The sequence below is a fragment of the Mastomys coucha genome, unplaced genomic scaffold (assembly GCF_008632895.1).
Source record: "Mastomys coucha isolate ucsf_1 unplaced genomic scaffold, UCSF_Mcou_1 pScaffold3, whole genome shotgun sequence".
In the NCBI taxonomy this organism is placed as follows: domain Eukaryota; kingdom Metazoa; phylum Chordata; class Mammalia; order Rodentia; family Muridae; genus Mastomys; species Mastomys coucha.
In genome coordinates, this window is record NW_022196909.1 from 3075948 (window position 1) to 3088318 (window position 12371).

At 47.4% G+C, this 12371-nt stretch overlaps 2 protein-coding genes across 2 annotated transcripts; both read right to left on the reverse strand.

The window, feature by feature from the left end:
* Positions 1 to 2707: 2707 nt before the first annotated feature.
* On the reverse strand, positions 2708 to 8309 carry Marcks (myristoylated alanine rich protein kinase C substrate). Its single transcript, XM_031347425.1, has 2 exons — positions 7794 to 8309; positions 2708 to 6311 (listed from the first exon to the last, which is right to left on the reverse strand). Exons 1-2 carry the CDS (start codon positions 7893 to 7895, stop codon positions 5475 to 5477), a joined length of 939 nt encoding a protein of 312 aa, XP_031203285.1. The 5' UTR covers positions 7896 to 8309; the 3' UTR covers positions 2708 to 5474.
* On the reverse strand, positions 8042 to 11536 carry LOC116075398. Its single transcript, XM_031348515.1, has 2 exons — positions 11468 to 11536; positions 8042 to 10607 (listed from the first exon to the last, which is right to left on the reverse strand). Exons 1-2 carry the CDS (start codon positions 11534 to 11536, stop codon positions 9768 to 9770), a joined length of 909 nt encoding a protein of 302 aa, XP_031204375.1. The 3' UTR covers positions 8042 to 9767.
* Positions 11537 to 12371: the final 835 nt, after the last annotated feature.

Below are 12371 nucleotides of genomic sequence, written 5' to 3' on the forward strand. Positions count from 1 at the left end.
ATACCAAGGCTGTCCATGTAGAGCCCTTGTATACCAAGGCTGTACATGTAGAGCCTTGTATACCAAGGATAACCTTTTTTTTGGCAGCAGCAAGCCAAGGAGCAGGAAACCTTAAATTCTCCATTTTAGCCCACCATCTTTACCCTCCTACGGCATTTTCTAATACCATCCACGGAACCTTTGAGAATTGCTTAGATCTGGAATTTTTTTACAAGAGTCAGTTTTAATAACAATCTTAAGGCATTAAAATAGAGAAATTAATTAAACCTAGCTTTAAGGAGTCCACTGGAGAATTGTAGGTCTGAGACTAGGCTACAGAAACACCCATCTCAAAAAGAGAAGATAGGAGAGGGAAGAGAGCATTTACATCTCATTCTTAGCATCCTTACCTTTGATTGCCTCAGCAGATTATCCTGACCATGTCGAGTCAATGTTCATAGACTCCCAGAGGAGGAATTCTGCCATTTACGTACTCCCCTGATTTCATCTGTGTGTGTGTGTGTGTGTGTGTGTGTGTGTGTGTGTGTGTGTGTATGATTACATGCGGGTGCTACTGTTTTCTATAAGTAATGTGAGTGTACTTAGATTTTATTATTTGCAGGAAGTGAGGGGTACTTTGTTTCACCTTGGTACATTGGGGTGACTGGATTTCCTTTTAGGAGGAATGAGCCCAAGGAAGGGAAGGAAGAGCATATGAAGAAGAATAGAGAGTCAAGATTCTAGATGCCTTTAAAAGAATAAGAAGTCCAATGCGTTGGCATTCCTGAATTCCAGCTGAGTGTCCAAGAGTTCTAGAAAATGAGAGTAACATAAGGATGGGCCAGGTTCCCTTGTCGCTAGAGTAACATAAGGATGGGCCAGACTCCCTTGTCGCTAGAAAGGACTGCTGAGGAGTATGCTCTCTTGAATGTGCTCAACATGGTCCAGTGCTGCTGAGCACAACACAAACATGACAAACATCAGTTTAGCCACCTCAGCAACAGAATCTTTCAACAGAATCCTTCAGCTTAAAATTGTTTACTATAGAGATGATTTTCCTTCTTTTTCCTTCTTGTATGTCCAGGAGCATACCATGCTGTTTTGCTGTGTATTTAAACTCCATTTAGCCTCTTGAGGACAGAAACAAAATGATTACGTGGTATTCTCATATTGTGGTGCTTGGAGGCTGCTGTCGTTGTAATGTGGTGTTAGAACCTATAATTAACTCCGAATCCCAGAGTGCTAGTCATCTTACTTCTGAACATTGAGGTCTCAATAAGTGTGTGTAAAAGAGTGGTTCTTCACATTTCCAATACAGGGTCATAAAGTTCAGAGTGCACTTCTCCGAAATGAAACAAGATATGCAAATGAGTCAGACAGAGGTGGGGCATGCCTTTAACCAGGCCCTTTCCATGAGGGCACTCTCTGAATTTCAGAGTGGTCTACAGAGTGAGTTCTAGGACAGTCAGGGCTACACAGTGAAACCTTGTCTTGAAAAATCAAAAACAAAGCAAAACAAAATAACAACAAACAAAAATGATATGCAATGTGCTTCTACTTGGGGTTCCTGAACTACTTACTATTTGCTTCTAAAACCCAAAATATTTTTAAAACTTTGTCATATAAATAGCGATCATCTAAAATAGTTTCCCAAATGATTCTAATTCTCCCATTCTGGTGGGAAAGCTGTTAGTTCATCAGGCAGCTCAAACCAGGAATTACCATTGGGATTACAAAAACCATAAGTATAAACAATGAAATGTTTCCAATCTGTGTCCTGGGAAGAGAATTTCAAAGAAGCTTTTGGGGATGAAGAAATCATAGACAAAAATTGCTCTAATTTTGACCTGACCTCCCTACAAACAAACAAACAACCCCAAACATGTAGCCACAAAAGTTGATTTTGACTCATGCTTCTCCTGTAACTAGAGTAAAAGTGAAACGGAAGGGGGAACAGTAATCCCATTGGTTTTAATCAATTATGCCCTTATTTAATACTCAGAAAAAAACCACTATAAACACAAAGAGCTCTAAACGAACTGTTGATATTCACACACAGCCTCTTTCCGTCTCATTTTCAGAATGGCATTCTTGGGCATAATCTCAAGCACTGCAACTCTAAGTCCCAAAGAACTGAAAGATTTGTGGGTTTGTTTGCTACACCCTGCTTTGAGTACGATCACCTGGCTGGGAAGCAGAGAGGGGGAAAATCTTCAGTTTATAGAGGGTGATTCTTTTAAAAAGGTAAAATATAACAGCCCACATATTTAGCCAATTTTTAGCATGTTCAAAGGACAGCTATATTGAACCCTACTCCATCAACTCCCAAGGGATCTATTTAAAGGTAGCTCAGCTGTGCTTGGTGGCACACTACCGTAATCCTAGCACAGGCAGGAGAGTTGCCAGTTCAAGACCAACCTGAATGATATGATGAGCCTGTCTCAAGGAACAAGAGTTCAGAAAGCACTGTGCCTCAACTCCTTAACCTGATCAGCAAGGCTCACTTCAATTTATATCCAAAATGTTATTTGGAAAAAAACATGAATGATGTGTTTTGCCTTAGCTAGCAACTCAATGTGTAAGGTTTCACATTCTAACTACAGTATCAAGCATGTGTCCTCTAAATCCTAAATTGAGTGATAGTAAAACCTTTAACACTTATTTTCCCTAAAACTTGAATTAAAAAATAAAATCTGTAAAACACCCTACTTTAGCAGGCTCGATTATATCAAGTGGTAAAACTTTATTTTACAAGCAATAGGAATTGGACCAAATAAATGATTATGATAATCCAGAGTAAGTGTTCATAACCGCAGCAATGCCACTGTACACACTGCCAATACAGACTTAATAACACGATTCTCAACTGTACAAGAGTTATTTATTTTCCTTAATCTCAAAGCTATTTTTAGTAGTACAAAAAAGCCATATTAACATTTTTTTTCCATTAGAAAACAACAGGATGTACAAAACTTTGGATGAAAAGTATGTCAAATTGCATTTAGCCACTTGGAGGAAAATCCGCCACTCCATCAATACCACCCAAAGTGTTTTAGGCAGTGATTAAAATCAAAATAATGCATCTTAATAAATCTCAGCTGTTAAAAGAACAAACCTAACAATATAGAATACTTTTCTACACAGTATTTTTAACTACTCAGTTCAGGAGTTATTTTCTTAAAACCCATTTCAGTTGAGTCCTACTACATACCAGGCACCAATTTGGCTAACTAGGGGTTTTCAAACAAGTTGATTAAAGTGGGAAAGACCCACAAATCAGTCCTTTGGTTACCAGGATTGACTTTAATCTTCCAAAAACTCAAGAAACTCAGGATCAAGTTTATTCTTTCAAATGTTACTTGGTTTTATTATCAGGGAGGATATTTAGAAAGAAAAGAAACCATTAATATCCATCTATTATTTCAATTAGAGAGCATTATTGCAAAGCTAATGCTGTTATCTTTCTAATACCATGTAATATTGAGGTGCTACCAGAGTGATTCACTTTTCCCTGAACTCCACCCTACACGCTACTCAAGAAAAGAGCACAACAGGTGGACTAGCTTGCATCAAACAAAGCAATGGTTAAAAAAGAAAAAAGAAAGAAGTTTAGGGTCCAGTAAAGTAAAAATATCCAGTTATGAGATAGAAAATAAGCAGAAAGTAAACTAGTAAGGGTTAATATATAAAGGATTATCTTTCCATTTGAATATAAGATGCTAACACTTTAATTAAAAAAAAAAAGCTTGCAGCTATGCTAATGGCCCCAAACTGACAATTTGTCCATTCAACACCGTTACTTCCTTATAGAAACCTGTCAGTAAAGTACAGCACAGCATTTCAACAATAACTTGGAAATGAGCCAAATGCTAAGGCGTCAATGACTTACGTGAAGTCTGAACTCAACACTCTTACTGACTATAAAATGTAAGTTTCTGGACCTGCAGTGAGAAGAAAACAGTTTATGAAATAATCTCATAAGACATTTGAAAATAGTCTTAGGGTCAAGCCACTTTGTCTTAAAGGACTTATTCTGGCATGCTATATATAACTAAAAGCAGATAAATGGTAACAATTGACACAGTATAAGATCTTCCTACATATGTAATTTGACACCGATTATGAATCTCAGAGCTTGAAAACTTCATATCAAAAACCACAGCCAAATGTACTTCTGATGGCATGCAAGGCCTTCCTAAAAATAAGCCTAAGACCTAGAAGTCAGCCTTAGAGCATAAGAAAACACAACAAATTTGTACATTTTATTCACATTTATTTTTTGCTTTTAGTGTGCTCACAGAAAATTAGAACACCTTAAGCAGGAGTTGAATAGCAATGTTTGTAAGCAACGTTACATTCCAGCTCTATGTCAAATTGGTCAAAGCTCCTCCAGTATTTACAAAACACGCAAGACGAGATGCTACACAAAACCATTGCATCTGAAGATGAAGATTTTTTTTCCTTTATTCTCAAAGACAACTGGAAAAGAAAGCATTGGCTGCTGTAATCAAAAACATACCACAGTCTAAACAGGAACCACTCCACGTGTCACAGCTTGCTTGAGTTTAAAATTTTGTTTAAAAGGTCCAAGATGACTGCAGTTTTACAAAAATGGGCAGGGTGGAGACTTGCAAACTTCATGTGCTTCTGAAGGATATCAAGATTTGTTTTTATACAATAGTCACAGTTAAAAACACCCTGCTGGTAATACATAATTACACTTTATTAAGGTCATAAACCAGCAATAAACAATAAAGCCTATACAACTTGTAGTTCTACTTAATCACTGACTGGTACACTAACATGAGATAAGCAAGAAGTTCCTATGGTTTAGGTGAACTCCTAAGACTATCATCTTTTTTTTTTTTTAAATCTGGGTATTGGTGTTTTTTTTTCCTCTTTCCTTCTTATCCAAAACGTGTAGTGTTGTAAACCTGCCTCACAAAATACATCGTAATAACTTTTCTTTAAAAAAAAAAAAAAAGGAAAGAAAGAAAACCCTAAGCCTTTACACCCACCATCATTTTTAGTGGCATATTATCTTGGCAATGTTATGCACTGCTTCAATTTCCCATAGTGGCCCCTATCACTTCATTTGATATTCCTTTTGACCCACCCATCTCCTTCATATATGGGTATGTCCATAGATTTGACAAAGAAAGTTTACATTTTTAATAAAGATGCAAAGTATGCAAAAAACATTAATACTGATGCAAAAAAAAAAAAGTAAAGAAAAGAAAAAAGGCTGAGGAAGCTCTGTCTAAACCGTCCTCGGCCTGTCGGAATGGAATGGTGGTAACAACTATCTGAGATGGGATCTGTGGGGAAGGGGGCTTAAAAAAAAAATTGCTGCTTAAAAAAATGTAAAATAAAAAAAAAAAATCTTTAAAATCAATCCCTGGTTGTAGACAAGTTCTCCAAAACCAGTACCTGGCACCACTCCAACAAACAAACTGGGGGGGAAAAGTTCTTGAATTACGTGAGGGCACCGGTGCTTACTCGGCCGCCGGCGCGGGGGGCGCCTCCGGACTGCACTCGGGCTGCGGCTCGGGCGTCGCGGCGGGGGCAGCAGACGCCGCGGCCTCTTCGGTGGCGGCGGCGGGAGCCTCCTGCTCCGGCCCCGCGACAGAGGGCGCGTCGCCCGCGGTGGCGCCCGGCGCGGGCTCCTCGGCCTTCTCGCCCGCGGCCTCCGACGGCTCCTCGGCCTGCGGCTCCTCCGCCGCGGCCTGCTCCGCCTGCTCTGGCTGCTCCGGCTCCGCCGCCTCGGCCTCCCGGGGCTCTCCGCCCGCCGCGCCCTCGGCGCCCGCCCCGCCCGCCTGCTCCCCGGGGGCCGCGGCCGCCTCGCCGGCGGCTGCGGCCTCGTCCTTGGCGCCGTCGGCGGTCGCGCCCTCGGCCTCAGCGCCCTCGCCCGCCTCCTTCTTGCTCTTCTTGAAGGAGAAGCCGCTCAGCTTGAAAGACTTCTTGAAGGAAAAGCGCTTCTTTTTTTTTTTCGGGGTCTCGCTGCTGGGCGACGCCGCGGCTCCGTCCTCCGCTTTGGGCGACGACGTGGAGGAGGCGGACGCGCCCTCGGCCTCGGCGGCCGGAGACCCGGGCTCGGCGGGCTCGGCCTCGGCAGCCTCCTTGTCGGCCGCGCCGGCGGCGGCGGCGGCGCCCGGCTCGGCGGCCGCGGCGGCCTCATCCTTTTCGGCCGCGGCGGGGATCGCGGCCCCGCCACTCGCAGGCTCCTCCTTGTCGGCGGCCGGGGCGCTGCCGTTGGCCTGCAGCTCCTCCTTGGCGCCCGGCTCGGCGGCGGCGGGCGACGCGTCGCCGTTCACCTTTACGTGGCCGTTCTCCTGCGGGGCAGAGGGAAAACAGACGGGAGCGTCACTCGGAGCGGCCGGCGGTACCGTCCCCGCCCACCCGGGGCCGGCTTAGGAAGGGACCCGGCCGCTGGACGGCGCGTACCCGGCGGCCGGGGAGTGGAGCCCACGCTCGGCGTCGGCCCCGAGCGACCGGAGCTCCGGGAGCTGCGCGGTCCCGGATGGCGCCGACAGGGGGCGCTGCTCCTCCACCGCGCGGAGCGCAGCGCGGCGGGGCGCGGGCGGGAGGGCGCTCAGGGGCGGGGCCACCCCGCCCTGCCTAGTCGGGCCCTGCCGGCAGGCCGAGGCGCCCCCGAGCTGGGGATCGCGCAGCCCGGGAGTCCGCAAACAAAGCTCAGGTGGTGCCCGGGTCGGCCTCTCCGAGGCTCGGCGAGCAGCGGGGCTGGGGAAAACCCATTATGTCTGAAGTCTGGCCTCGGCTTCCACGCCCACCTTCGCCCGTCAGTCTGCAAATCGGGGTGCGCCCGGCAGCTCCTTTTTTGCATTTTTAACGGGTTTAAAGGGGACCGAGCCCCTCTTGCCCCGGTAGTTTTAGAACAGGCCTTTTTTTTTTTTTTTCCTCTAGGAAAGAGGCGTGGTGGATGTTCGGTGTTTGGGAAGCAGCCACCCATGGCCGACCTCTTGAGCTCACCCAAGCATGGCTCTCTGCCTGGTTCGCAGCAGCACTGGGGCGATCCTCGAGGGTGGCCGAGGTGCCACTCACACGAACAGTCCAGACCAAAACACCAGAACTGCTCCCTTCTTGGCAGGCAGAAAAGGGGCTTCAAAAACCTACTGAGTATTCCCACCACACGAGGATACCCATTTAAAAAGTCATATGGGTGTGTAGTCACACAGCTACCGGGGTTGGGGGCATCGGAAAGGCACTTCGAAAAGCTGCCTGTCCGGCTCTTCCCAGCCGCCTTTCCAAGAACCCGAGGCATACTGCCTCTGGATACAATAAGACAAGCTTTCTCAGCTCGCCTTTCTCCACCGCCATCCGCGTTGGCTCCCCCCTTCCTACACACACATACACAGGCGCGCGCGCACACACACAACCACACCAGAAACCTCAAAGACGACCCAATCTCGACAATAAATACGTGAGCCACCCAAACACCACTGTGGCCCCAAATACAAATGCAACCTGGAGGGGCGTTGGTGGGGGTGCATCTAACTAGTCACGTTCAGCCAATCTCCAAACCACGCCATTTTAAGCGATTTATCACTCTTCCTCCGGTCTACTCAAGAATTCGCCAGGATCCTTAGGAAGCACTCCTTTGGGGTGAGGGTGGAGAGCACCCTTCCTATGAAAAATTGGCAATTTAGGCTATCGTTACCCATTCAACTTTCAGACTAGGATCTGGCCAGGCTCCCCTCCCCGGAATGCACCTCGGGCGCGACCAGAGGGAAGGCGAGGCGTCCAGATTAGAGAAAGACACCCAAGAAATGCCCAGACCCACAGGTAGAATTTACCTGCCCATTTGCTTTGGAAGGCGACGAGGCCACAGCCGCCTCCCCGGGCCTCTCGGCGGCGGCTTCTCCCTTCGCTGCGGTCTTGGAGAACTGGGCACCCATGCTGGCTTCTTCAACAAAGAAACTCAACAGATCCAAGAGAGGAAACAAAGAGCCTTGGGTTGGTGTAACGACGGGGCGAGCAGCAGCAGCGGTGGCAGCAACAGCGGCGGCGGCGCACACACCGGAGGGAGGGGGTGGGGGCGGCGAGGAGGACAGAAGAGACCCGATTAAATACACTCCGGATAAAAAATTTTTAGTCGAAGAGATCAAAAAGCAGCAGCGCAGGAAGGAGGGAAAAATGTGGAAAAGTCGAGCACAAAAAAGGAGCCCAAGTGTAGTTTTATAAAAAAAGAAGTAATAAAAAAAATCTCAGATTTGTAGCCGCACTGTAGACAAGAGGAAAATGGAGAAATCTCCCTGGTTGCTAATAAGATGCGGGGTCCAACGCCCAAGTGCACAGATGAATGGGCTCGCGGGCGCTGACGCGGCCCCCGCGCGCGCTGACCAATCCGCGCGCCGCACACAAAGCAGGGGGCGGGGCCTGCGCTCCGGGCGAACAATGGAGCCGCGCTTTGCAAACGGTTTGAAAATCAGCCTCAGATCGAGAATTAATGTCTTCCAAATAAATAAATCAATTAAAAAATACGTCCTTCTCGTCTCCCTCGGCCTGAAAATAATAATGCATCTCTTGATTGGCTTGCTTTGTTTGGAATTAATTAACACGGGAGGGGTACTTATGGATGGGGGCGGAGAAAGCTTTAACTTGACTCGCAGTGACTCTAGCCGGTCTATATCCGCGTCTGTTTCTAGCCACTCTCTCCCCTCCCCCATCCTTCCCGTGTGTTTACGTGTATAAGTGTGTCTGCGAGTGTTAAAGACAATGGGTAGGATTTGTGTGCTAGCAGCATTTTTCCCTCCGCGCTCCATAAGGGTTTCACAGATAGTGCGCAAGGATTTTTTTTTGGGGGGGGGTTGTTTCTTTTTTAAAAACTGCTGCAATTGTTAAATCGTCCCACACTGAAAGGTATTTAAACCACGAAGATCGAATTTCATCTAGCGAGATCTCCAGTTGAAATTAGGTCTGTAGGCCAGATGTGGGAAATGCAAAAGCAAAAGCAGCAAGCAGCCTAAGCCTTGCTTCTTCCTTTCTCCCAGAGGCGTGAAATAAAATATTTTGAAATTGGTCCTTGGAGCGCCTCAAATCGCGTCTCTCCGACTATTCCAATTAGCGATCACTTCTCCACAAAACACTGTGAGGACCATTTGCAGAAGATCGAAACTTGCTAGCGTTTTATCACTGTTCGAAACGACATAATTAATTTTCCTGTGTAGTAAAACGAGAGCGAGCCTTGAGTGTACGAATCCATATTTACAGTTGGGAGACAGCTACTCTCGTCGACATGGGTTGTTTTCCTAGCCTGCTGCCAACATCGGAGGGGTCTCATTTTGAACTTGTCTGTGCATCAAGTGTGTTCCTGGAAGAGAGGCACCAGCGAGGAAATTGTAAAAGACCGAGTCCTAGTCTCAGAAAAAATCGCCTGCAATGTTGAGAGACAGCAAGAAAATCCCTGGAGATTCCATGTCTAAGCCAGGCTAAAGGCAAGCTCTACAGCGGCGTGTAGGATACATCTCCCGTTTACCACAGCCCTTGCCACCGAAGTACCAGACGCTTTTAGAGTGTGAAAGACCAGGCGTTGATTTAATGTATCTGGAAGGGAGAAGGGATAGAGGACGCAACTTAATAAACATTCCTCTACCACTCATATTTTCGCTCACGAAAACATCCAGACCAGCTTTCGGATTTGCATTTAATAACTGTGCAACGTGAACGATGGAGGAGGCGAGAAGCAGTCGAGGGAATGGTTCGTTTCTCTTGGTGTTGGCTCGGAATTGTCAAACAGTTTTATTTTCTGTTCATTGTAGGGAAATAGGTCACACTTTGAGTGAAAAGGACAGTTGGTTCAAGCCAATAACCCTTTGTTCAAGTGCTCTTTGACAGTCACTGAGCAGAACATCGTTGCGTGAAGTTTCATCTCCTGACTGTCCAGTACCTTTAGATACATTATTCAATCCCGAAGTCATATTCCATGGAGCAGCTGGAAGGAACATTTCTTCGAAATGCGTCTTGCCAACCAACGTGTTAGCACCCGTAAGGAAGCCTGCTGGCCTGGCCCGAGAAACCAGCCGCCAGGATGGACGCGAATCCCTCATTAGCAGTTCCAGCTTGAAAAGCCAACTGGGCTGATCCAACACCACCATCCAGGAGATTCCCAAAAGCTCAAAGGGCAATCTGTGCACCCACCCCCACGGGAACCTTGCCCCTTCCTCTGCGTCTCCCTCCGGTTTTAAATTGGGGTGATTGCTAGTTCGCTTTCGGATTTTTTCTCCCAGACATTTGGGGGCTGCTTTTATGGCTCCTTTGTTAACAGGCTGTCGTGCAGCTTTCCCCCCTTTTCTTTCTCCAATGCCTATTTGCCTGGTATCGACTCGTCTCCGGGGCAACCGCTGGGAAGATTCGGAGCCCCAGGCGCCGGGAGGGGGAAGGGGTGGAGCCCGGCGGAGTCGGGGCGGGGAGGGGCGCGAGGGGATGGGCGGAGGGAGTGGGTCAGGAGGAGACCCCAGAACCCACGAGGAGCAGATGGCCGTGCCGGGGCGGAGTCTGTGAGCGTCAGGGGAGCGGGGTGGGGGTTGGTGGGGAGCCAATCCGTCCCTGCAGCAGCGCTGGAGCGAGCCAACGAGAGTAAACACACGGGATGTCCCCCCCTGAGGTCCCTACTTTACAGCTGAAGACGTGATTTCCTTTGGATAAGAAAGCTCATTGCCAGCGTGGTTGAAAAGCTGCTGGTCCCCGGGAGAATGGGTTGGGAGGCAGGTTTGGGCCGAGCTCCTAAGTCTCCCTCTCCGCTTCCTCCCCTCCCACCCGGACTCAGGCACCGACTAGGCCTGGCTGGGATGGAAGAGGCGGGTGGATGGGAGAGCGGGGCAGGGCGGGACTGGTATGAACCCTAAGGAATGCCAGCAAGCTAGTGGAGCTGCTGGTCTTAACTTACAGTTCCCCCCAACAGTTTGGTGGTCTCCCTGTGGAGCAAAGGGTTTGGGGGGGCGGGGGCGCCAAATGCATTTTAAAAATTTTTTTTATTCATGTATATGAGTACACTGTAGCTGTACAGACCAGCCCCGCTTGCTCCAGCCCAAAGATTTATTTATTATTATATGTAAATACATTGTAGCTGTCTTCAGACACACCAGAAGAGGGCGTCAGGTCTCATTACAGATGAGTTATGAGCCACCATGTGGTTACTGGGATTTGAACTCAGGACCTTCAGAAGAGCAGTCAGTGCTCTTAACCGCTGAGCCGTCTCTCCAGCCCACGCCAAATGCATTTATATAAGTAAGATTAAAGAACCCAGAAGGACATTAAAAATAGGAAACTGGAGCCTGTAGCCAACTCAACCTGGAAAACAGACTTTTATTCTCCATTTGCACTGTTAATGAAGGGATGTGGTGTGCATGAGCGTAGTCTTACAGCGCAATTCAGGCTGGCCTCCAACCCTTTGCAGCCCAGGCGGTCTAGAACTCATGATTCACAGAGTCGACTTCTCAACTGCTGGAGACTAAGGGTGTGCTATTACTGCCAGCTCTGTGCTCCCATTTAATTCTGGTACGGTCGAGGTGCTTGCCCTCTGAAAACCTAAGTCCATCATCTCAGGGCCCAGATGGTGTGTAGACAGGACCAACTCTTGAAAAGGTTCCCGACCAACCTTAACATGCACTGAGGACATACCCTCACCGCTGGCATACACTACACAAACATTAAATGTAGTACGATGGAAAGATCTGTACCCGGTCTTCCTTAAGGGTAGAACTGAGTGTGTTTAAGGGATCTCAAAGTTATTTTTTTTCCATAAAACATTAGCATTTAAACTTTAGACATTGTTTCACAATATCTTGAGGGCATGCTGTATGTGAGAACCTCCCCATGTAGGACAGGGAAGACAAAGCCTGTCCCTGATCTCTGGGAGCTTACATTCAGTAAATCAATTTGTTGAGCTTTAAGTTTTTCATGTGCCAGGGGAAAACACCAGCCAGCTAATAATGAAACAGCAGCAAACCGCAGTGCTTCCAACATGGCAAAGGGAGTAGTCGCAAACCCGTAAAACTGCGATGTTAGATGGCTGTGCTCGAAGGAGAACACAAGCACTCTAACACAGTATGATATAGGCAGAAGAGTTAAAGAAGGACCTTCTAAAGGTGACATTGGAGTGGATGCCTAAAGATGAAACAGGATCTGGACAGGGAAAGAGGCAAAGTGCTGGCTTCAGAGGAACAAATAGCCCTTGAAGAGAGAGAGAAGAGTTTGTGGTAAGAGATGCATGGTAGCAGCCCACTGATGCATCTAAGATGCACCACAGAAGAAATCAGAGGTCAGGATAGTTTAAAATGTCAGTATAGGGCAGAAGAGCACTTGCCATACAAGCATAAGGACCTGAGTTCAAATCTTCAGCATCCATGTAAAAAGCCAGCCCAGGAGTGCGA